General features: G+C 45.0%; 1 protein-coding gene across 1 annotated transcript in view; it reads right to left on the bottom strand.

Annotated features, from left to right (window-relative positions):
• The window catches only part of ARG2 (arginase 2), a 52,428-nt gene extending 28,557 nt beyond the window's left edge, over positions 1 to 23,871 (bottom strand). The window contains exons 1-2 of the mRNA XM_086937163.1: positions 23,570 to 23,871; positions 20,651 to 20,723 (exon numbers count right to left, since the gene is read on the bottom strand). Coding sequence (XP_086793289.1) covers positions 20,651 to 20,723; positions 23,570 to 23,686 — 190 coding nt within the window. The 5' untranslated portion in view covers positions 23,687 to 23,871. The remainder of the gene's footprint in view (positions 1 to 20,650; positions 20,724 to 23,569) is intronic.
• Positions 23,872 to 26,533: the final 2,662 nt, after the last annotated feature.

The following is a 26,533-nucleotide window of genomic DNA, read 5'->3' as shown; positions in this document are numbered from 1 at the left end:
GGCCTGGCTAAACTTACTACACCCCACCTAAAGTGGATCGACTTTTTTGGGGAAAACTTTGTGTAAATTCTTTGAACAGCGCCAAATTTATTGAGAAAAAAATGCTTTTCAATGCAAAATGAGAAAGAGAGACTGTGTGTCTCTCTCTATACATACACCAAAATCTATGGGAGCTCTGCTTATGTGGGTGAAAGTACCATGTGCCAGGTGGGTGGAACAGACTGTGGAAACTGGGGGTCTGCTAGAAACCATATACCTGTTGACTGGTACCTTGGGGTTATTTATGTCTTGTTTTTCCCCTAGATGTGGCTCTGAAGTGGTTTTCTTGGCATGTTAATCTGCCTCTTGTAACATGTTGATCTGCTCCTGAAATAGAAAGGCTGTTTATAGCCAAGACAAGTCTGTTCCATTGAAAGTATGTCAGCGGAGCAGATTGGATTTCTTGTTTACTTAGCTCCTTGCTGATGCTAAACGTGCTGAAAGGCCACCCCTATATTCCTCTGGACACAGATTCCACCACTGCCCCGTAGGGTGTGGCTTCAAGCGCATTTTCTGGGCATCAATGAATTAGATACATTACACGAATGATCAGCACAAATTTAAGCAAGTACAGGGAAGTATAACCCGAATTCCGCTCTACGAATACGAAGCAAAGATATCTCTCAGCTACATGCCTTCGTCTTTATCCCATTTGAATATATGCCGTGGATATTATTGGAAATTCTACCTAGAAGACCTGTAAACTGGTAGGATAAAGACCAAGCATAATGAAAAAAGCTGCCGATTTAAAATGTGTTAAATTTTTAACACAAACATGATCGGTTAGAGTTAGGTATATACAGAAAAGGTAAAATACAGGTTTGTGACTACTTTTGGAATACATTTAAGATTCTAAAACATATTCCTGGAGTACTTCTGAAAAACTGAGCAAGTCGAAGAAATCGGACTATTCAAATGCATAAATATTTCCAGAGCCAGTAAGGCAACGGGTGTGCATTTTAACATTTGGTAAGGCAAGGCAAAAGGGCATTCGCATTTTTTTAGTGTTCAAATAATTTTATTGCAAATTAAACACAAGAACAGTACAAATAGTAATTGCAAAGAGTGATACAGGCTAGTCAAGACATATCATATGTAGAAAGGTGACAAGGGGCGTAAAACCCTCAAAACACATTTGAAAGAATTAATTATGAGTCGGGGGGGAGAAAAGAGAAGGGGAGCTGGAGAATAGGAAAAGAGGGGTCAGGGGTATTCCAGTGGGGCAATTCCTACAAAAATGAGAAAGAGAAAATGGGAACGAAAGAAAAAGAACATGCACAATGGACATCCCTATAAAAGGTCAGGTAGGGGCGGTGTCAGAGTTGGATGTCCGACCAAGTGACAAGAGAGCTCTGTTGGACAAAGGTGTCCAAGGTTTGCCACATTGCACTGGACATAACCGGAGAAGAATGACTTTCAGAATGTAATGTATGAGCACTACGAAGATAAGACGCCCAGGCTCACCAGATGTGAACAGATGTGTTGGAAGGACTTCCATTCCGTAAGAATCACTTTGATTGCAATAGATAAAAGTAAATCATTCGAATTTTTTTTAAGGAGCTGTTCTGTTCCTGTTTCTTCTCTGAAAACGCATTTACTCCTGCCCATTACAACTGTAAATTTGGAAGCATTTTCAGGGTGGGGGAGCTCCCCGCATAGAGCTGATGAACACTCACAGTCTTGCTAGACCGCGGATATTTACCCAGGGGGACCTACTCAGCAGGGCCCCCCTTCCCTTCACTGTAAATGAAGTTGCTCAAACGAAATTGCAACCAAACGGGTACAAATTTTCAGTGAGCTAATTCCATTTGTGTAGCCAGAATCCCACCAATCCTGATTCTGTGAATCGGGAACTGGATTTTACCCTCACAAATTGCATGTTCCACACACTTTAGGTGTCTATCATCAATGCCTGTCTTTCAAGGTTCCAGTGAACTCTGTGAACAGGCTGGATGAAAACTGTGGTTGTAAATTGGCCTCTTATGGTAATCTAGCTAGAAACATTGGCTCGTGGAGTTTCACAGTCTAAGGCAGAGAGACATTTCTGGTTGTGCTGTACCACATTATATATCAGATTCCTGTGACAAATAGTGGAAATGACCCTTTGTGGGGTAAATGTTCAAGATAAACTACAAATAGAAAATACGCATTTCTTAATAAAAAGTCAAACAATGTTTATAGTGTTTGTTAGAAATGTTTTTGATGTTTCTTTCGTTGAAAGTAACAAACAGTTAGTTAGCCACTAGAATGCAACATTTTACTAGCTGAGATGAAATTAGGATTTTTCAAATGTGTGTGAAGCAAGTAGGGGGGGGTGCAATGTATTACATTCTGAATAAATAGAAGGTTAATTGAAATTTTGGTTAGCTTTAGTTATAACATTTTATAGTATGTTAAAAAAAACTTTAGAAACACTATTAGAAAAACACAGTTAAGGTGCAGTAATAGTTACGAATTAAAACTGAAAAACTGAAATTTGCAAATTATGGTCAGGACAGCAGTTCATAACTCGCACAAGTCATATAAATCTTAATTTGTATTAAGGATGGTTCAAGGCCTGGAATGTGTCCAGGTCTGTCTCCAACACGCTGAAAGCAACCGATCCCTGCTGGGCATGCTTTTGGCCTACAAGTAGTAGGGATTATATATTAGGGTATGGCCATATCCTGTTTGCTTTTATTTTTTTAGGGGTTGGTGGACCCTGTCTTGGTGTTGGCAGACCCTCCCAAGCTTGTGTACCCTTTCTAGACATTCAGCAGAGGGTGAGAACCTAGTGCCGGGTCGGCCAACTCTACTGGACATACAAAGAAGGTCCAAGGGCCCTGGCTGTGTGTTTGCAAACCCCTAACAGGTTTGCAAAGCTCTGGGGCTTCGCTGCAAACAACAAACACAGCCTTGGAGCCTGCGTATCCTACGGCAAAATGTGTATTTAAAAATGTTCAACCCGTGGGGTCCCCTCGCCCCCTTCCCACCTGAATCTAGGGTCTGGGGATGCTCCCTCTTAGGGCTCCTTTTCTTTTTCTTTTTTTTTTAACTTGGGGACTGAGCTCCAGAGTACTGTAATGATGAATGCAACATCGTTTAGCTAGAGATAAATATATGTATAAAATATATAGGAAGGTAACTGTCTTTACGCAGAAGTGAGAGGTATGAAATCTACATGCTTTATTCCCCTTTTTATGAGATTCTTATGATATTACTGACTAGAAGCACATTCCTCCTTTTCTCCATAGTTTGAGAGTACAAGTTTTCTTTATTTTCATAAATTGGGTTGGTTTCTGGTGGGGTGTTGTGTGTACTGAATCTGGTTGTATGACTGAAACATTTATAATAAACATAGGTGTGGAAATCCCTCTGGATCAAGAAGCCTTTAAAGATGTGTCTTGTCCTAATAATAGAAGAACCTAAATTGATTTCCATAAACATGCAAATGAACATTCAGTTGTGTGCTAGAGATACGAAAGAAAGATGAACTTGGATGCTCGGAAGATCACTGCCAAGACAGTTTTTGAAATGTGCGCATCTCATCCCAGGCGGATTCCACATGCGGGGGCTGTGTGCAGGTTGGGTTTCCTTGGATGACTTGCACATTCAAAGTCGGCATCATCTTGGCACCCGAGTAGGAGGAATGTGGCGAGTAAGCTGCCATCTGCACTCTGTTCATGCCCAATATTTGAACATTCGTCAGCGAATACAAAAAAGCAATGTCTCCAACAGACTGTCTGCTACAGAGAATGGACAGGTATCCATCAGGCAGCAAAACATTTTCCTTAGGAAGGTGTATGACATGAAAATAATACAGTAACACGGAGGGAAATGGGCTAAAGAAGAAAGTAGGAAGGGGAAAGACCTGCAATGGAGATTAAAGAAACCAAACATGCCCCAGTACTGTTATTTTTTTTTTTTTTTTACTGTGGAGCAGTTTTTTTTAATCTGAACCTCTTCTTTTGGCCTCGTCAATTCTTGATAGCAGTAATGGGACACCCATTAGACATAACCTTTCAGAATCAGGCCTTAATGAAAGTAACAGCGCGGATTAAATGAAGAGAATATTACATTTTGGGGACGGCTGATCAAAGACACAACCCTCTATAAATAAATTATATCATAACTGTAAACAAGAAGGGACAGATGCTGGAGCGCAGAGCCAACGTCTTGACTATAAAAAACTGAAATTGACATCACTCCCTCCATGTTGCTGGGCCCTCTCAAAACCATGTCTGCCTATATGATCCCCCAATTCTCCTGAAATGCTTCCACCGGGAGCTTTGCCCACACTGAAATGGATTCATCTCAACGTGCAATAATGGAAGGTGTTTCCGATAAACTGAAGCTAACTCACTAGCACCAAAACTTAACATAAAAAAATTCAACACTGAGGAAAAGTTTAACACCCTTCCAGTGATATTATGAACAGCTGCTGGCCAGTTGACTATTGCGTTGGTTTCACTTGACCACTATGGTCACGATGGATTTGCTTTTTCGCTAGGGAATAACATGGCAGACAAGTGTACTTGGCGTTGTATTTACCAATTGTAAGTGGTGCCAGTTTGATATCTGTGCCATTCCAATGTTTGCTAGAGCCAACAAAGTCCCAGGAGCCAATGAACAAATGACTAGGGCAATGAATCCCAGCCATGGCAAAACTCTTTCCAATGACAGCTTATCATTGAATATTGTATGGGTAGGGAGGTCATGTTGCATACTATAATTTCAATTCCCTCTTCACTCAGCAAAATTATTGGCAGTTCTTCAAATCTGATTCTTCCATGAAGTATGGAATGATGTTGCTGTGAAGTTCAAGGCTAAAAGGCAGAATTTCGACCTTAAAGCAGTGCTTTAAATGGGCCCGTAGTGTCCAGTACGGCACTTTTTTAATTTGACAGGAAGAGTACAGGCACTTTTCAAGAGAAATTATAAACTTTTAATTGAAGAGTACCAGCACTTCTCAGAAATAAGCAGGTACTCTGGTACAGAGTACCCACACTTTTATTTTTCCATTTCAAGCACTGCCTTAAAGGCCCACAAGGCAGCCTTTGTCAGAGAATCATAATTTACTAAGGAAAATTAGGAATTGAAGATTTGTGTCTTTACGAGACAAGTAGACTCTCATATATTTGATAAGTCAGACTGAAAGAGTGGTCTTTGAAATTGAGAATTTTTGCACTCAATTTTTGTCAGCCTTTATCTAATGCGCAGTACTGGCATCTTGTTCGTTGACTCTTGAATTGGCGCAGCCTTACTGCGCTATAGCCAGAACCCCCATTGTTTTCCTCTTAAAGGCCCACAAGGCAGCCTTTGTCAGAGAATCATAATTTACTAAGGAAAATTAGGAATTGAAGATTTGTGTCTTTACGAGACAAGTAGACTCTCAGTGACCAGAAGAAAAAATTGTAGTTGTTACTGGACCATTATTGATAATAAGAAGACATATACTCTGCAACTAGTTTGACACGTCACATATCTGCGAGATTCAACAGGCTAATGTGTCAAATCCCACTTTTTAAGCCAAGTCAGAAGACTTTAGAATCCTGTTGTGCATAAATATAATTATACAAGGTGGTAAAAACCTCGGGGAATGTTTGTCCTTATATTATGCATGCAAATGTAGGGCGGTGCCTGACAGGGTTATTTTATTTTCTCAAAACCCAGATCAGCCTTCTTTATCCAACATCATCTCTAAATTGTGAGATAAGCAGACTCCAGTGAGCTCGAAGCCTGCTCTTTTCTGTTACATAGAGATCTATTATGGATTATGTACTTGTTGAGGTCAGTTTTGAAACTCTCTATGGTATAACGTCCTTATTTATAGTTACTACAAGCCTAACCTACATATCTCTTCCTCAATAAGTAATTTTAAAACAAGTCTTGTTCACCAGGACTGGAGGGAAGGGTGTGTTCCAGTGGCATAATCGCTGACCTTGGAAGCTCTGTTCTAAGTTTGTAAAATAAACAACTATACAGTGTGCTGCTTACCACTACCCCACTTACACGAGTAAGTACCCCCCTCTATCCTTTCGTAATGCGGCCCAAATAGACCAAATTACACAAGAGAAGGGGGGGTACACAGCATGCTGCTATTATGCACTGGTCCTCATATTTGAGGTATTTCTGCTGCAATAAAAGTGTTCACTGTGAAACACTCCGCTGCTTCTTGGAGGTGAACCTACCCCAAGTCAAATTCCAAACAATGACGGTCCTTATCCCCTCTTGCATCCTGCTGTTTTCTTTGTAGTTATATTCTCTCCTTCCCCATTTTATTGCTGTGCAACCAGAAATGGTTATTATTGGCAATGCACATTTATCCTCAACCTAGGTTCCTTACGGAAACACTCTCAATTGCCATCCCCAATTGAAAAATGCTAGAACATCTGTAGTTAGATTCAAAGGCCCCAAATAAGAAATGTTCTTACTCCGACTGACAGATGCCTGTGCCCTCGCCATTTTCACAAATCTTCAGGTTGGGGTAAACAAAACACAATTCTTTCATATTCTTTTTTATTTTGGCAATATTTTATATCTATATTTATATTATTTATATGTATGTAGTGCAACATTGGCGCACGGGCATTAGAGTGCTTTACATGGGCAACAGATTACATTACACAGGTTAAGATGTTGTTTTCTTCTGAGGCACAGGAAAACGAAGTGATTTTCCCAAAATCACAGGATGCTGATCCGGCACCAGGACTCGAACTGGGCTTACCCAGGTCAAAAGCCGGCAGCTATAGCCTTTAGGCTAACAATTGTCAGTCTAAGGCAGAGGAGATCACAAAGATACAACCATTAAATGGCATACACACCCTACCCAGTGCCAAGCTGACCTCAGGGCTTGAGGTTGGACATAGTGTGGATAAATCTGAGACAACAACTGAGAGCATTAAAACATTCTGGGCCTGATTATCAGTGGGTTATTTAAGCATGGGTTGAAATAGCGAGTTTGAAAGTATTTAACACATCTGATAATTCTTGGTTGCATTAAATAACTGAACCTTCTTCGGTGCTTAATTTGTAATAAAATAAGTGTCATGGCTATCTTCAGGAGGCTACTGCAGCTTGCACCACACATTGCCCCTGCCATGCTGACAATGATAGGAAGAACACTACTACTAACCATCAAACTCCTACTACAAGTATGACAGTTTGGACTATTTTCGACCCCCAAAGCAATAAGAATGGCTTGGGCGGCAGATGATAGTAATTTTTTTATGTATATTGAATTATTAATGAACTGTTGTTGTGGTCATCTCTAAATTAGCCAGCCAGCGCCACCTTGTGGTAGACTGTCGTGGTCTTGGACCAGGGTCAGCGGACTCGATAATTCTCGCCTCGGTGCCTACTCTAACCAGGGATCACACTCGGCAACTCTGGGCATTAGCTTGCCTCATCTCCACAACGGCCCCCCACATACGCCGGGGAGGCCTGGTTTCACCCTGGAGATACCCAGTAGGGTCCATCTCATAGGGAAAGCCAGGACGGGTTCCCCAGCGGTCTACAGCGCGGAGATACCCCATGTGGGGTGATTTGTGCGCTTTACAAGACATCATTACATTACTGTCACAAGCACCGGTGTTGACAATTAAGTGCTGGTGCCAAGCTCTGGAAACCACTGGCTCAAATTAAGCACTGACCTTCATTAAATTTCGGCAGGTCAAACCTGCCGAAATTTAAAAGGGGAAAAGCATACAGTATCTACCATACCACGCGGAGTTTGGTGAGTTACACACCAAAATATATATGTTATTACCCAATAAATCGTAATATACTTACACAAATGAAAAGAAGCAGCTATTTATGGACAGTTTTTTACTTAAAACCACTAAGCCCTAAACGGAAAAAATCACTATCACCAATCACAGACATATTAGTACAATGTTGGGTTTAGAAGAATATGCAGCTCTGTAAATTGCAGCAGCTCTGGGTGGTGCACCAGCGTAAAGCCCTTAATGAGGTTAACATGTGCAAACCTGTTGATGGTCAAATATTTCCCCTTTTCTGACCTAACCTACCATACCGTATAAACCCATGTCGACAAATATTTTTTAAAAGATAACTTTATCAATGCATTCAACACTAGACCTGCCTACATGCCTTGGTTATGCTGCTAGAGCGGCTTTCACAGCACTATTTAACTGTGTATTGCCATCTGGAAGTGGAGGAGGTGTGGCGCAGCGGCCAGGGTGCCTGACTCGGACTACAGGGTTCACGGTTCGATCCCTGGTGCCGGCGTAGGTTAGCCCAGCACCATGTGACTCTGGGCAATAGCTTGCTTAATCTTCCCAAGGGCCCCCAGCGCCGGGACACCACTTCGGAGGTAGCTTGGCGCTTTACAAATACTGGCATTTCATTTCATCTCTTGTAGGGACTTCCTGTTAGCAGGAGTTTCTGAGCTGGGGGACCTTACTTCAAGATCTTGTGGCGGATATGCACACACTGTTCCAGCCAATGCTCCATGCGTCTTTTGAAAGCCTTTATTTTGTAGTTTTCCTGCTCGGGCAGGAGTCACTCTTGTTGGTTGTGTACGCAGGGCAGTGGACAGTAGGACATGCATAACACCCCTGCCCGCTGCACCCCGGCTGATGCAAGAGGCTCAGTTTACATGCAAGAGGCTGAGGCGTGATGGACTAGAACCTGTCTGTCCGTCTGTCTGGAACCAGGGCTCGTTCTCCTTCCAGGGAGTCTATTCTAGGCCATACCGACATCCATCACATTACTGCATGCTTCCGCGCATACCTGCATGTAACGCTGTGTCGCACAAAATGTTATCCCTTAAAGCATGAAACAAAACACTCGGCCCAGCCTTTAAAAAGATGTTTATGGCAAGGTCAGGTTGTTTACTGCAACAAGAACAGACTGTAAGGTTGCATCATACAAAGTCCTTCTCAGCACAAGGTGTTTTCACACCCCTGCAGCTGGGGTTGCACAATCCCTGGTTTGGGGTTGAATTGGTTCACATGCTCTGATAACTGTGGGGGCGGTGAGCCAGCATTGCAGCAAGAGTAATTACTAGCAGATGCTGTGTTTGGTGCAAAGTTAGTAATCATGGTGCCCATTCTTTCAAACAAAGTTCAATTCATTTTTTCCAAGGTACGAATGACCATTGGGCCCGGTTCACAAAACATAGGCTGAGAAAGTATACTTTTAGTCATCACCCCTATCTTGGAGGAAATGTCTGACTTGTTGCTATGTTCTCAAATAATTACAGGTGTACTCCTGAAAAACAGTGACAGTCTAAAATTGCGAGCAGTAAATATTTGCACAAGATATGGGCAGGCTGAATTTCCACATACACCCCAGTTCTGTTTTTTGTTTATACACGTTTCCAGTCTTGGAAAAGTACTGAGGCCTGGCCTTGCTCCTTGTTGCTCTCTCCTCCTCACACTTGCTCTGTCCCTCAAGTGCTGATTTTTGTTCCATAAAACACGCTCAGTGTTTATCTCCCCCCCCCATCCTGTTCATTGCTTTGTCCTTTTTGGCTTTTTCCCCCCTAATTGCTTTATTTATTCTCCCCCTCCTCTGTGTGCTACTGCTCCCACCCGCCCCCTTTCCTTGCCTTCCTTCCACCTGGTTCTTTGTTCCTCTCCTACCACACCTTGCAATCATTAAAATGCAATCATTAAAATATCTGTCTATCTATCTATCTATCTATCTATCTATCTATCTGGATAGATTTTTTCTTTATCAGAGTGCCTGACAGCTGCTGTTTATTGCCGGACAGGTCACTCTGCTTTTTGAAAAAGAAAAAACGCTTTTTGACAAGTACATTTTTAAAATGTATTTACTCCTCAAACTGGTGCCTGCCATCTTGGATCAGTTCATAAAACGTATAAAGAAAATGGTGCCCACACCTTTCAGTACACTCGCACCTGCTTGATGATACATGCACACACACAGCATCACATATGTGCTCATCTACTGAATGACATGCGCGACCTAGGCATGTTTTTTTCATTTTTTTTTTGCTGATGCTGTACAGCATTGACCAAAAGAGTTTTACTTTTTACTGATGCTGCCCAGCATCAGCAAAAAACAACTGGCAAAGCCAATAGGCCACGAATGTGAGCCCTATTAACTTTACAAATACACTTTGGGCAAGAGCAATTCCTTCAGTTCTAATTTCATTAAATGGGATTGGGAATTTTTATGCAGAGTGAAAATGTTGCACATCTAAGCTAAATGTAGGTGCACTAAATTATCTGTGAATTGGACCAATTATAGCTATGTGCTCATTTGTGAACAGGACCCATTGCAGCTATATGCTCATCGTTCTTGCACTTTAATATTGAGCACACAGAGGCTCACACTTAAATCACCATTCATTATTGTTTGATGCTTTTCCCCTTAGCACTACATTATGTAATGCTATAAGTCGTAAAATTGCTTACAAATATACAATGGGTCAACCTGGATAAACACAGATCTAAAGTTTGTTTTTAGAAAGCAGGGAGGCAAGCAGAATAATGCGAAGTCTCAAGGAAAAGAACCCAGAAAAACTATCAATGAGCAGAAATTAATCTGAGCAAAAAGTGGGTGCGGTCAGAAGAGATGCACCTTAAAAAAGCAGGGGAAAACGATTGGCAAGAGAAGAAGATGTGTGCCAGGAGATATAAACCTGGAGGAAACATAACATATTTGAAAAAAATGTCAGAAAGCAAAGCTAAACAGAACATGGAGAGAAGCAAAATTAAGTGAGGTGTAAGTCTCATATCAAAACAGCTGGCCCAACCTATTAAGTGATGAATGCATTTGCCCATGGGACCAGGCTGCAGGCAGGCAGATTATTAGAAACAAATTTATTTTCATTATGCTGTAGGTGGGAGATTGGGAGGGCAAGGTGGTGTATGGTGGGAAAAAACAGGTGAAACGGTGACAAGAAATAGAGAAAAAGGCAAAAGATAGACATAAAGAAGTTGGACAGAAAGGAGACGCTCAGAGCCTAGAAACATACCCTCCTGTAGGGTTGTGGGGTGGTGAAGTGGCAATGAAGAAAAACATAAACAAGACAAAATGATAATCAATCATTTCTGAAGCAAAGAGAATGCCTAACAGGGCAACAAGTGAATGACTAAAGTCGGTGTGTATCTGCCTCAAAACCACTGTACTTACATCAATCTGATCACTAAGCGATCAATCAATCAAGAAATGTGTAAAGCCCACTACTTACCTGTGAGGGCCTCAAGGCGCTGTGATAGGGGGGGGAGGGGAGCGGGAGGTCGCAGCTACTCCTCGAAGAGCCAGGTAGTAGGTCCTGGGTCTGCGGTAGGAGGATGGGGAGGGTGTTTTAGATCTTGGCGGCGAGGTAGGAGAATGATCCGCCGCCAGCTGTCGCTCTTCGGATGCGGGGGACCGTAGCGAGGGCGTGGTCGGTGGAGCGGAGCTGGCGGTTTGGGGTGTAGAAGGTGAGTCGTCTGTTGAGATATGCTGGTCCGGTGTCGTGGAGTGACTTGTGTGCATGGGTGAGGAGTTTGAAGGTGATCCTCTTGTTGACGGGCAGCCAATCCAGGTCTCTCAGGTGGGGTGTGATATTGCTGTGTCGAAGGATGTCGAGGATCAGGCGGGCTGAGGTGTTCTGTATGCGTTGCAGTCGTTTCAGCAGTTTGGCCGGGCCTCCCGTGTAGAGGGCGTTTCCGTGGTCCAGCCTGCTGTTGACGAGGGCCTGTGTGACCGTTCGTCTTTTGTCGGTTGGGATCCACCTGTAGATCTTGCATGTGGAGGGTGTTGAAGCAGAAGGATGAGATGGCGATGACTTGCTTGGTCATGGAGAGTGTTAGGTCAAGGGTGAATCCCAGGCTGCGTGTGTGGTCGGTGGGTGTTGGAGCTGCTCCCAGGGCGGTCGGCCACCAGGAGTCGTCCCAGGCTGAGGGGGTGGAGCCGAGGATGAGGATCTCAGTCTTGTCCGAGTTCAGCTTCAGACGGCTGTTCTTCATCCATTCAGCAACGGCTTTCATTCCTTCATGGAGGTTGGTTTTGGTGGTAATGGGGTCCTTGGTGAGGGAGATAATCAGCTGTGTGTCGTCGGCATAGGAGATGAAGTTGAGGTCTGGCGACGAGGGCGAGTAGGGCCCTGTAGATGTTGAACATTGTCGGGCTGAGAGATGATCCTTGGGGTACGCCGCAGATTATCTTGGAGGCTTCGGACCGGAAGGGGGGTTCTGCCGGAGAGGAAGGAGGTGGTCTATTCCAGAGCCTTGTCTCGGATCCCTGCGTTCTGGAGGCTTTTGCGTAGGGTGCTGTGGCAGACGGTGTCAAAGGCGGCTGATAGGTCTAGGAGGATGAGGGCTGCGGTTTCGCCTTTGTCCAGCAGGGACCTGATGTCGTCGGTGGCAGCGATGAGGGCGGTTTCGGTGCTGTGGTTGCTGCGGAATCCGGACTGGGACGGGTCCAGGATGTTGTTCTCCCCGAGGTAGCGGGTCAGCTGTTTGTTGACGGCTTTCTCGATAACCTAAGCTGGGAACAGGAGCAGAGAGATGGGTCAGAGGTTCTTGAGGTCTCTCTGGTCCGCCTTGGGTTTCTTGAGCAGGGCGTTGATCTTGGTGTGCTTCCAGCTCTCCGGGAAGGTCGCGGTCTCCAAGGAGATGTTGATGGCCTTGTGGAAATGGGGCACGATGGTGGCGCTTGCTTTGTTGAAGATGTGGTGTGGGCATGGGTCTGACGGGGAGCCAGAGTGGATGGTATTCATGATTTTGATGGTGTAGTCGTCGTTGATGTGGGTCCAGGTGAGCAGGGGGTCGCAGTGGGTGGTGGTCGTGGGGTCTGAGGTGTTGTTGGCTGTTGGGGTGGTCAGGTTGTCGAAGCTGTCGTGGATGTCGGGGATCTTGCGGTGGAAGAAGGTGGCGAGGGAGTCGCACAGGTCTTGTGATGGTGGGATGTCGTTGGTGTTGGAGCTGGGGTTGGAGAGTTTCTTCATGATGTTGAAGAGCTCTTTGCTGTGTATGTGTTGTTGTCAAGGCGGTCCTTGAAGGAGGTCCTTTTTGCGGCTTTGATGAAGTGATGGTGTTGGCGTATGGCGTTCTTGTGGGCTTCTTGGTTTTTCGGTGTCTGTTCGCGGTGCCATTTCTTCTCTAGTTTCCGGCAGGTTCGTTTGGAGGTCTGGAGTTCTGCGGACAACCAGCTGGCATTCTTGGTGGTGTGTCTGTTGGAGGGTTTCTTGAGCGTGGCGAGTGTTTTAGCGCAGTCCTCGATCCAGCGCTTGAGGTTTGCTGGTGGCGGTGTCGGGGTGGTGGGGGAGAGCGGTGTTTAGCTGGTCTTCAGTGATTTTGCTCCAGCTGCAGTGGGGGACCTGTTGGGTGCGGTGGTGCGTGATGGGTTTCTGGAAGGTGAAGTGGATGCATCGGTGGTCGGTCCAGTGGAGTTCGGTGGTGTGGCTGAAGGAGACGTGGGGGCTTGCGGAGAAGATGGGGGTCAAGCGTGTGGCCGGCGGAGTGGGTTGGCGCAGTGAAGAGTAGTCTGATTCCGAGGTTGGCGAGGTTGTCAGTCAGGGTGGTGGAGTTGGTGTCGTTGTTGTTCTCGAGGTGTAAGTTCATGTCTCCGAGGAGGATGTAGTCTGTGGAGGCGAGGGCGTGCGCGCTGACGAAGTCGGCGTTGGAGTCGCTGAACTGAGGCCGGGGTCCGGGGGGTCTGTAGATCAGCGTTCCTCTGAGGGTGGTGTTGGGATTAGTGTGGATCTTGAAGTGAAGGTGTTCAGCTGTGCTGAGGGTGTTGTTGGAGTTGGTCAAGACCATGATGGTGGTCTTGTGGATGATGGCTAGTGAACCTCCTACTCCGTTGGTGCGGTCTCTGCGGGTGATTTTGTAGTCGTCCGGGACAACTATGGCGATGTCGGGTGCCGAGGAGTCATTCATCTAGGTTTCTGTCAGGAAGGCGATGTCCGGGGAGGATGTGTCCAGCAGATCCCAGAGTTCGACGGAGTGTTTCCATGCGGAGTGGGTGTTCAGCAGTATGCATCTGAGGTGGTTGTGTCCTGTCTGGTGGGTGGGTTTGCGGCTCGGAGACTGGTGAAGCTGCAGTTCCCACATGAGAAGGGGCCTTTTGTGCTTCGAGGCGGCCAGGATGCATGCGTCTGCTCGCCCGGTGTTAAACCTGAAACCGGTCCCAGGATGCTTGTTTCCGGTCCAGGGAAGACATGGCTTGGCAGTTTGGGCCGGACTGTTCCCATGAGGCACAGGGTCAGACTGATTTGCATATGGCCATGTCTGAACTGGGGTGGTGGAGTGAGCTAAAGAATGAGGACGGATTAAACCCAGATCAGTTGACTGGGGGTGAGTGTTTGATTTGCTCAAACGCTCCGTCTATCATCCCCTTTGGTATCGCTTTGTTCGCCCTAAGTTGGCAGGGTATGCCCAGACGTGGATCCCTTGCTCACTTTGCCACTGGATTAAAGATAGCCTGGCTGATGAGGGTTATGAACCCGAAACCGGTCCCAGGATGCTTGTTTCCAGTCCAGGGAAGACATGGCTTATCAGTTCGGGCTGGACTGTTCTCATGAGGCACAGGGTCAGAGTGATTTGCATATGGCCATGTCTGAACTGAGGTGGTGGAGTGAGCTAAAGCATGATGATGGATTAAACCCAGATCAGTTGACTGGGGGTGAGGGTTTGATTTGCTCAAACGCTCCGTCCATCATCCCCTTTGGTATTGCTTCGCCCGGTGTTGAGAACGTGGAGGGTGTTGGCGTCGTAGCGGTGTTGGGTGTCACAGGGGCCAGGGGTTCTGGCGCTGGGCACGGTCCAGGCACGGACGGGCACAGACGGGCTTGCCTTTGGCGTGCCAGCTCCTCGGCCGCCATAACAAGGGGAGGTGGGAGGGAGGAGCAGCTGGGAGGTGGGAGTGGGCGAAGGGGAGAGCGGGGGCGGGCCGCAGCGGCGGGATATGGGAGTAATGAACGGTGAGGCATACAGAAGGAAAAAATGGGCAAGGCAAAAGGGCACTTTAGTGGCTCAGGAGGGAAAACAAAGGGCAACAAAACAAATACAATGAAAATACAATAAAATTACCGAGAGCAGAAGCCAAGGGTGCCTCGACCTCAGTCAGCAGCAGCGGCAGCTGGGCTAGGGCACAGGCACACAGGCAGTGCTGTGCGGATTGGGGAGCGACCTGCCAAAGAGCCTGAGACTGCAGGTTGGTTAGACACAATGAGTCTGATTCACAAAATGACAGGTTTATTTTTGTGTGAACCAGACTCATTGTGTCTACCCAACCCGTGGTGTCAGCATGTGGTTAAGTGAGGGCATAGTTAAGTTTGAGCTTGATGTATATATATGTATTAAAACTAGAAAATGACAACTATCCTCCCTGTTGCATTACGGCTTGCGGATTGTCTATTGGAAAACAAACCTCTGGGTTTCTGTTAGGCAGGTCAGTGCATCTGCATTGCATTTTTTCCAGGTTTTTAGAAATTTGGGGTGATCCCTTCCCCTTTTGCAATCTGCAGACACACTTACTCCAACTTTTCTGGCACCCATTTACAAGTGTTTGCAGGGTGGAAGATTACTAGGAGCAACTTTGTGAATTCTACTTTTTAGGGGTTTCCGAAAGATTACAGATACCACGCATGCAGCACAAGTTATTAGAATGCTGTGCAAATGCCATTTTCGTGAGCACTTTCACATACAAAAGCTGTCATTGCTATCATGGCTTCACAGAATGAACGATGATTTTACAGAGCAATACACGTTCAGCAACACCACCATTGTGCATACATAGTAGAGCTACTTCGAACATGCACAAAAATCCATTTATGACAAAAGGTATGTCTGCTACCGCACCTTTTTGAGGCAAATGTTATCGGTGTAACACTCTTGCTGTGGATGGGAGGGCCGTCTTTCTAGCTGAGCTGGGTAAAACCTTTGGCTTTGAGGATCTATTCCCTCCCATGTTGTGACCCAAAACTTTCCTACTTTAATATTGTAGACTTCTGACGGAAAAGGTGCTTTCCCTAAGCGTGTGCCACAGGCAAGGGCCTGTAAAAAACGGAAAGGGCATTTCCTTGGTAGAACGTCTTTAATGTTGTTGCACCCACTGAGGGCAGAAAGTTCAACATTAAACAAGAGAAAACGTTGAAACGATGGAGCAGAGGGCAAATGCCAGTCAAGAATTGTAATTGTCATCTGCCACGCTGTCTTTAATGGAGCTCCACCCAATAAACTGTTCTAGAGTAGAGTTACAGACTGCTGCCAATGCTTATAAGAGGTGTTAATGACTTTCTACAAGAGTTACAGGCATGTACAGTGGTTTGTGTCCTATGATGGCACAGAGGATAGTGGATATCTGGTGTAACTGGATGTAGAAGGGCTATAACACTATTAGTTTCAAGTTTATTTTATTTGTTTGATTAATTAAAATCTTACAAAAAGCAGCTAAAACATCAACAATTTTAAAATCATAAAACAATCCATACATTCAGTTAATTTCCTAAAACTTTGTTATTTACCATACACATTAGGTAATATAATAATCAATCATTTGTGGTTATTTCAAAGACGTAACTCTATAAAATACATAGTCCGTAAGTTAATCAAGCGAGAGCCTCCAACTTTTTTGGTACAGCACAAAGGAATTTGACGAATGCTGAATTGATTGGCAGATTTTCTGGATTTAAAGTTGCAATTAGGGCATGTCTATATGTCCTTACACCACGTATGTTAAACAGTCTCTTAAGTATAGTTTTTCTTTCAATTTCCAAATCCAGACAAAGACACAATAAGTATAGAATGTTTTCTTGTCCTGATTTACGTAGCCTGCATAATTTGTTATCTTTTCCATGGTGCCAAGTGACATAAACATGGAAAACAGCCAAATCTAGCATTAATAAAGATTTGTTTATTTTTCTTGGACCATGATTTTTCCAGGTAGTTTTGAATCTTTTTTTTCCTGAACCCGGTAACTATCGGCCATGCGTGATTACGTTTAACAAAAATATTGTTATCCTTTATCAGGGAAAGATGGTTGTTAAGTTTATTTACTGTTTTTTAAGCTCTCCTGTGCAATGGTGGTGTTCCAAATGGATGTTATACCAAATTCTTCAATTGCTGTATTTAAATAGGAGCAGACTTTTAAGTTTCTGTTATTTTTTACTTCTTGCCACGGTAAACGGGACATTTCATTGTCCTTATCGCTTCTTTATTCTGTTCCACGCTTTCAATATATGCCCTTTCCTTACATACCATTGGTTGTTTAGCCCAAACTCCAACCTCACCTGGGCTTGTGAGGCATTCTTTGGGAGAGAGAAAAAGGTTCTGTACGTTTTGGCAACGGTGGTATTGATAATCTCTGCATCTTACCCATTGAGTACCTCACTACCGTATGTTAGGGTAGGCAGTAGTTTTGCGGCAATTATTTTTAGTAAAGGGCAATAAGACAGGTCTCCTATGGTTTTCTGAATGGTTCTGAATGCCCCGACAAGGGAGTTCGCTTTCCTTGTAATATCCAGTTTTTGTGTCTGGAAGTTGCCATTATCGTTAAAAGTGCCGTCCAAGTATTTGTAGTCAGCTACTTGCTCCAATTCTTTGTCATACAAAGTCCATTTATGTGTAAATTTAAGTCGCACATTTTTTGTGATAACCATTACCTTGGTCTTAGCTTTGTTTATGTGCATGCCGTTTTTCTTTGAATACTTAAAAATGACATCAATTAGTCGTTGCATTCCAACTTTGGTGTGACTTAGAAGTATGACGTTGTCTGCATATAATAGGTTGGATATCTGTTTCTAAGCTAACCTTGGAGTGTATAACACTATTAGAACATTTTATCAATTGGAAGTAAAATGTTCTGAATTAAATAGAGCAGAGAGAAACGTTAAAATGTTGGAACAGAATACTTATATCAGCCACCATTTTCTGTCAGACACACCATTGTCTTTATTTGACCTTTGAACAGTCCAGTGTTCTAATATAACCTCTGAGGGAGCCTGACTTAGCGGGCTCTACCGTCCATTAAAAGCCCACTCCAGTGTTAAAGACTCAAGTCAAAGGCCGAATGGCCAGTAGAGCACGCTACAGAGGGCTTTAAGGCTATTGGAACATTCTACCCCTAGAGGGCAGAATGTTATAATTTGTAAAACCAAGGCCTCATGGAGCCCGAGGGAGTTGAAATCCCCTCGGGCTCTGTGAGGTCTTTGTTCACTGCAACAGCTGTGAACAAACATAGATATGTTGATGCTCGGGCTTCTACCAGCCATTAAAATATTAGAATCCCAGAGCACTCCATTGTCTTAAATGGAGCGCTCAACATTACAGTGTTCAAATTAAGTGTTACCTCTTCTCATGGTGTTACCAGGAGCAGTTTGCATGACATGTTGTTCATTGCCCCACCCTGTAATTATTATCCAACCCAAGAGCATTAATGAGTGGAAGGGGAACAGACAACTGGTTCTGCCCTAAGGCAATAAAGACATTAGCTCCGCTCAACCTACTCTTACCCAACAAGAGTAAACAAAAGTGCTCACTGTGTCTGGACCTAAAATGCGATAAAAAACAGCAGTAAGTGACTTCATTTTAAGCATTTTGCTTGGCTGCCGCCAATCTCAATTGTCCCTAAAGCCCGCTAGTCCCTCTCAATACGTTTGTTACGTTGTTTTCAGGCTGCATAAAAGTCTGAAGTTGGTTTGCTGTCGTCTTTTTACAATGCTAGCACTTCTGCAACATGATTTGGACACATTACTTAGACAGGGTCCACCGCCATTGTCTCTTTCACACAGATAATTATCATTCACGAATAAGCAAGACACATTAGCGAACTCCCTGTTTAACTGGAATCTTTTTGTCCATTCCCTTTCCTACCCCCGACAGATCTGTGCGTGTGCAACATCTTAATATACCCTTATAGCCTGCCGTAGAGGGCTATATTGGCTATTAAAGGCTCTCTCCAGCGTTTAACCCCTTCTATGCTGATGCAACGCGGTGGGCGTGTGCTGATGACGGCTGGGGGCCGTCATGAACCCGCCCACTTTGAAAAACGCCGCACAGGCGCAGAAACACACCCGCGGCCAAGGGGTTAACAAGGGAGAGGGACTTTAATAGCCGGTATAGCCCAGCTACGAAGGGCTATAAGGCTATTAGAACATTCTGCCACTAGAGGGCAGAATGTTCTAACAAAAAAGAACAAAGCCTTATGAGAGCTGGGGGGGGGGGGGGGGGGGGGGTTAGAATCCCCTCAGGCTCCCTGAAGCCTTTGCTCACAGCCAGAGCTGTGAACAAAGAAACATTGAAATGTTGGAGCTCCAGACTTATACCAGCCATTATAAGCCCCGAGCACTCCATTGTTTTCAATGGAGCTCCCAACATTCCAATGTTCTGATAAAAGTTAATTAATTAATTGTGTGTCTTGTAAAGCGCACTGCTACCCGCATCGCAGGCCTCGTAGCGCTATAGACCGCTGGGGAACCCATCCTGGCTTTCCCTGTGAGATAGTCCCTCCTGGGAGTCTCCGAGGTGAAACCAGGCATCCCCAGCGTTTGTGAGGGGCCGTTGTGGAGATGAGGCAAGCTAATGCCCAGAGTTGCCGAGTGTGATCCCTGGTTAGAGTAGACACCGATGCGAGAATTATCGAGTCCGCTGATCCTGGTCCAAGACCCTGCCGCGTCGGGAATCGAACCCTGGTCCCGGGCCGTTCTCTGCTCTCGGGTCTGCCGCCTCCAACCAGTGAGCCACACCACTCCACAAGTTAGGAGGTATTTTCCACCCATGCCAAATCCAATCCCCGTCAGCCATGGTACCAGCTATGTATATTTTCTTCTCCCTCTTTTAAGTGTAAAGATCTGTAACTTGGGACTCTGGGAGCCTTAATAATCTCTCATTTGTGAAATGACATCTAACACCAGAAGCATCACTCTGGGTATCAATTAGCCCCTGAGAGGTTTATAAAAGGGGTTTTTCCTCTAACCTGTGCTCGCCATAACCCAAGCACAAGCAGAATATGCGCGCCCCCAGATCTTTCATGCCCATCCCCAGCTGTGGTTAGGATGACGTCTCATTTATCACCACTTCATAGAACGGAAACGCCCGGTGACGCTATAAGTTTCCACTGCTCTGCACGAGGCCTCTTGGTGTAGTGAGGTCGATTACTCACCGTGGCGCCCCTGGCAACGGTGAATCACTTCCCGCCGCGCGCTCCTGCAAGAGACGGAAAGGGCAGCGCGCGCGCGCGTCCGGCCGGGTTTGCCGCACGTGGTGACTAAGCAGCAGCTATGAATAGCAGGCTGCTCTCACAAACCGGCTGGATTAAGTGTACTCTTCGCATCACCGCCTTGTGAAAAGCAAAACAGGCACAGTGCTGCTGGGTCTGGAAATCTACTCAGAAGCAGGGAAAGATGTGCTGGAATAACAGGGTCAGGGATGTGTACATCTGTTCACCACTGGTGATAAAGGAGAAATCCATTTAGACTTTTAAGGAGGTTCAGGGCAGATTTTATTAAAAAACTAAAAAATCTAAATGTTATGATCTGTGAACAAAGAAACCCCCACTCGAAATATGCGTTATACACTACGGTGACAATGTCTGAAATGCAATCATTTAAAACAACTATGATTTTCATTTTCGATTCTAAATGATATTATCAATTTCCCAAAGGCATTGTATCATATATACACCTTAAGTGCCGATGTTCTACGCTTACCCAGACAGGACAACCTTTCCACCAGGCCTGCACTTCTAATGGAAGCTGGTCCGTGCTCCACACCTCTTCGTTTCTGTAACAACAACAGGAAAGGGCTGTTTTACATAAGCGAATGCACATAAACCGGGATTTAAAAAACAGTTTCACGTATGACTGGCTGGGAATGAGTACATTTTATTTGATATGTTTGAGTAAAAGCAGCCTGAGACATTCACACAGTTCCTCAAACTCTACATGGGTGGAATTAATTGTAGCCAGACAAAAGTACAAACTGATGCAAAGATGTTGAAATAAAACAGATAAAAAGTAACCAGCTTTTAGACACATATGATTTCAGGCTCGCATAAAATCGGGCGTATGGGTGGATAGACAAACAGGAACTACATAAGAGATGTACAGTGTGATATACTTGGGAAAAGGCAAACAATACATATGCTAATATGTAAACGGCACTAAACATTCAGGTGTAGTTATCCGAATATATGTTGGGATAACAAGACAGAGGTACAAGAATCAGTTTAACTTTACAGACCTCAAGACAGATATGGGCCAAGAGCCCAAAGTACAAATAAGTGGCGAACCAGGCTAAGAGATAGTTTGCTACAATCCAGTTTTCTACCAGTGATAACTCATTTGCTACGCATAGGGGCAAATCCAATGCCCCTCTCAGCCTCTAAGCCGCTACCCAGAGAATGGTCTAGATTTGTTTTCCGCCAGAACATGGCATTGGCTGACATTCAGAAGGCCAAATATACATGTCACAGAAACAGAAGCAAACGCAGAGAGGTAAAGTGGGAAAGAGACAGAAGATCCCTTTAACAAAAAAAAGACAGATACATTAGAAACAAGCGGATTGACTCATAGACCAAGACTGATATAAACCGAGTGAGAAACAACAAGACCTAAACAAACAGAAAAGTACGTTCTGAAAATAAAATTAAATACAAAAATAAAGAAGAGTGAAATACCTAGATACACATATATTTTCACAAAAATAGCTATGAAGGCAGAGTGTGACTTTGAAAATGTCTCTCCCTGTACTTGTCAGTCACTCTAAAGAGTCTACTTGTACACCCATATTGGTATGTATTGCTCTACACATCCATCATTCTGTGTAACTGTTTGTCCTGCTCATTGTTGTCTATAGTTTATTAATCTGTCATTAATCTGCGTGTATGGACTTATGGACTTCTGCAAATAAGTCTGCGCTGATGTACAAAACAGAATAAAAAGAAATCTAGTCGTACGGCAGTCTCTCCTCCTTGGCCAATCCGTCCATGTTTGTACTCCTTCTAGCTGGGCGGCCATCAGGTTATTGTTATTGTTCCGTCTTTATCTCCCTCCTATCTGCTGGTACAGCTCTTGACTGCTCTAACCACCCACCTGTCCTTCCAACTACCATTTTAACATCTGTCTGTCTACTTACTTTTCTGTTAACATACAATCGAACTGCCTGTGTCTTTCTTCATGGTGTTCTAGCCACCTCCAATCTGCCAATTCACATATACGTCTATCCATCCACTTATCTATCTTCCCATCAACCTTTTTATTTATACTACTGTTTAACTATGTTTAGCTACTTACTAAATGTCAAATAACCTACTTCCTAGGTACCTTTATGTCTGTCCACCCACTGTTCTCTCCACTTCCAGGTCTCGCTCCTCATCAGTGCATGTAACTATGCATCTGTCCATTTGCTGGTCTATCCACAGATTAGTGTGACCCCCTGCTTGCCTATCGATTTACCAACCCACCTACTAGTCAACCCAAGTATCACTCCGTCCAACTGCCTCTCAAATATTTGTCCCCTGATCGACCAGTCTATCCACCTACCTGTACGCCCATCCATCTACCCAGCAATTGGTTTATCCACCAACCTGTCCGCCTATCCATCTATCCAGCAATTGGTCTATCCAGCTACCTGGCAGTCTATCCAACTACCCAGCAATTGGTCTATCCAACTACCCAGCAATTGGTCTGTCCAACTACCCGTCCGTCTATCCATCTACCCAGCAATTGGTCTATCCACCTACCTGTAAGTTTAAGTGCCTGTCTATCTACCTATTTTCCATCCATCCACTCATCTTTCCACTCAGCTGCCTTTACGCCTACCTCCTCTCCATGTACCTGTCCATTAACATGTCTATCGCTTCGTCTGTGTTTCGTTCTACAAACATGTTTCACCCACCCCTTCAAGCACATCTTTACAGCTACCTGCTAAGTCTCTTGCCATCTAACAAACCTCAATATCAAACTGTTATGCTGAATACCCAGCAATCCATCTATGTAAGTCTCTGACTGTGCTCATACCTGTAGATTTGCTACATCCTGTCTCTATACCACCTGACTGCGCGTCTACCTATCCGTCTACATGTATACACCTATCATGATCTTTTTATCTACCTATAAGTCCACACTTACCTGGCTGTGTGTCTACCCGTTTATTGTTTAGTTAATAAAAACAACCACAATGAGAGAAAAACACAGCAGCAAATATTCACCTGTCCACGCCTTATAGCTGTACCAATCTATCTATCCGCTTTTCTTTCTGCAAAGATAGTGTCAAACCTCTCACCGACCTATCTAGTCTAGCCACCTACCCGCATGATCGTCTCTCCGCCTACCCACTGTTCCATCCACCTGGTTGTAGGCCCATCTACCCGAAGGCCCAGCCCATTGTGCGGGAGTTAATCCTTATGTATATGAATCTAGCTGCCTGTATGTTGATGTATCTGTCGGCCGACCCATCTGCCCGTCTGTCCACCTACCTGCCTAACAATGTATTCACTTGTATAGACATAGATAATATATACATCTAATAAACATCTGCAAGTCTGCCCATGCGTTTAGTCCCATCTGGCGGTCCAAAATGTGTTTCCAGCTCCCTCTATGTCTCCCACTGGCACAAATAAAACTCACCTGTCCTCCTGAGAAAGGCGCCCCTATGATGGCCACCGAGTGCGCGCATTTGTTCTGCAGGGTCACTGCCCGGTACTGCTTCTTCAGCAGCCGCACAAAGTTGCTCCTCAGTGACATGGCGCGCGCTCCTGTGGGGGTGTCTGGGATCGTCTATGGCGCTCGCACCTGTCTCAATGGCTCGCGCTCTCCTAACGGGCTCGTGCAAGACTCCGCTCCTCACTGCAGCGGGGAGATGCTGCGGTGCTTTTCTGCCTTCGCATTCGCCCCGCCCAGTGCGCGTGTCACTGACAGCTCCACGCTTTGGACCAGTGATGTCACGGGTGCAGGCTCCAGTGTCTGCGAGGCAGACTGTCGCTCCTCCGCCACTCCCCCCTGCGTGCCAGAATGCGCCCGCCTCTCTCTTCCGACCTCGACATCCACCAATGACGACCCAGCAAACCGGAGGTGTGTGTGCCAGTGTGGGAAGAGATCAACTTCAAGGGGGGGAAAAGACCCTCGAGGGTAACAGGGGCGGGACTACCAAAACATCGAGGGCGGTGGGCAAGCGTGGGCACGCTCAGTCTTCGACAACCGGGCTTGAGGCCGCTTCTTTTTCCAGGCGGCAGTGAGCGGACTCGACAGCACAGGCGGGATAATCAAACTTGAACTTGAACTAGCCGGCTCCACCCGCCCATTGACTCTCCACCGCCCATTGAAAAGCACGCAGAGAGAGTCGGGGCTAACTAGCAGGCAAACACCAAAGTAGACCCTTCCGAGAAAAGTGTTAGATTGTTAATGCACACCAACTTCACCTTTTGTATAATACCCCGGCACTACTGCAGTCTTTTTTTCCAGAACGCACTTCATGTTATTTTATTGCGGACACAATCTATATAAATAATTAGAGGTTGGCGAGCCAACAATTTAACTGGAAGAGCCGATCTAAGGGTCTGGCTTGGCTCAAAGAGCTCTTGCACGAGCCCAGCCCTGGAAATGTTTGCCATGTAAATCATCAAACAAACGTCAAGTAAAATTGGATACAGTCTCTTCAAAATAAAAGAATAAACGCTTTTCTTCACACGTGACAGCTTAGACATTAATAAATCACTTTATAACTTCATTGAGAGGTAATGAAGGGGATTGGTGAATTGCCTAAGAGTTTAGTGAAGCCGGGATTAATCCCAGGTTTCCTGATTTCACTTCGTACAAAACAGCCACTAAATGAGTGTCTATTTCTCTCTTCTTTTTTTTACCTCAAATGTTCACTCTTTTATTTTCAACTTTTAGCACAAAGTTCGAGCGAGTGTGGCAGGCAGGAGCCACATGAAAGCTTGACTCGTTTGGGCTCAAGGTTTCAAGGGGACCTCGAGCTGAGCCAGAATCCAGCATTTGGCTCGAGCCTGGCTCAGACTTTAAGGGGCTCGCCCACATCTAGCAATAATTCAAAATTTGCTAACATTCGTGACAAGAATTTTCAATTCTATTAAGGACAAGGAGGCGAGGATTATGCTTAGTCTCATTTCTTTACTGACACATAGCAGCCAATCACATTACAGTAAAGAAAAAACAGAAATACGTCACCCATGAACCCAGGGCAACCATAGAGTACACCCATAGTATATAAACAGTCTCAGAGGTAACCACTTCCTCTTTCTTTGTCCAAAATCCAGTAGGAAGAACCAATTAAACATCAGAAAACCAAGGAGAACATCATCCGAAAGGACCAAAATCCGAACGAGGAGGCGGAGGAACTTCCAAAAGCCACAGGAACAGAAGCAGGCCAACGAGGAGTAGAAACTCGCAGCAGAACTTCCACAAGGGCGGAGCCGGAGGAACCTCACTTGGGATCAGAGCCTGAAAAGAGACACAAAGCCGTAATACACATCCTGTGTAATCATGAGCAAATAAAGGGTGGGTAGAGAAAAAACCAAAGCATTCATCACATTTCATTAGGAAAGATCTATGAAGCATTGCATAGTAACAATATAATAGATACATGCATATACAACGGGTGGGATAATCCTCGCCTCCTTGTCCTTAATAGAATTGAAAATTCTTGTCACGAATGTTAGCAAATTTTGAATTCTATTTCAGGACAGGAGGCTCCGATTATGCTTGTTCAAAGCTCATCCACCACAACAGAAGCAACAGTAGGAACAGGCTTGAAATAAAATGTCTTAAACACAGAATCTGAGGACCAGTCAGCAGCTTTCATAATGTCACATAAAGAGACCCCCAATGAAAAAGCCTTAGAGGCCATGGCTCCCCGAGCCGAGTGAGCACCAAAAACAGAAACATCAATGCCCGCTTCCCCCATAAGCCATCTTACCCAACGGGCCAAAGTGGCTGGAGCAACGGGGCGAAAGGGTTTTTGCAAAGCAATCAACAATTGACCCTGCATATCAGATCGATGAAGAGAAGTACTCACCTCATAATCCTTAAGGCATTGAACCACACAAAGGTTAGGTCGAGCCGGAAAAGAAGGATACGAAATGATCTCCGTGTTAGTTTTAGTGCGCCGGGAAAGGCGAAAGGAAACACCCTCAGGCGTGAAACTACGACCCGCTAGATCTAGAGCGCGGACGTCAGAAATGCGTTTGCAGGAAAGCAAACACAGTAACATAGTAAGCTTGGCTGAAAGTTGCTTACGAGTCAATAAGGAATTAACCGGCCAAGCCTCCAGAAAACGTAGGACCACAGAAACGTCCCATAGGGAAACATATTTAGGCTTAGGAGGAGTAGCCATACGAATACCTTTCAGAATTTTGGCTACGAGAGGATGTTCCCCAACTGGCTTGCCATCGACAGGAAGATGACCCGCCGAAATGGCGGAACGGAAATTGTTGACTGTGCAATAAGCCAAACCCGAAGAGGTGGACAGAGAGGACAAAAAATTGCATATCAAAGAGATATCAGCCGATGTGGGATCAACTTGCCGTTGAGTACACCAATCACTCCAACGTTTCCAGGAACTTCTGTAGCGCT

The sequence above is a fragment of the Lissotriton vulgaris genome, chromosome 9 (genome assembly GCF_964263255.1).
Source record: "Lissotriton vulgaris chromosome 9, aLisVul1.2, whole genome shotgun sequence".
NCBI lineage: Eukaryota > Metazoa > Chordata > Amphibia > Caudata > Salamandridae > Lissotriton > Lissotriton vulgaris.
This window is presented reverse-complemented; position numbering and strand designations above follow the sequence as displayed.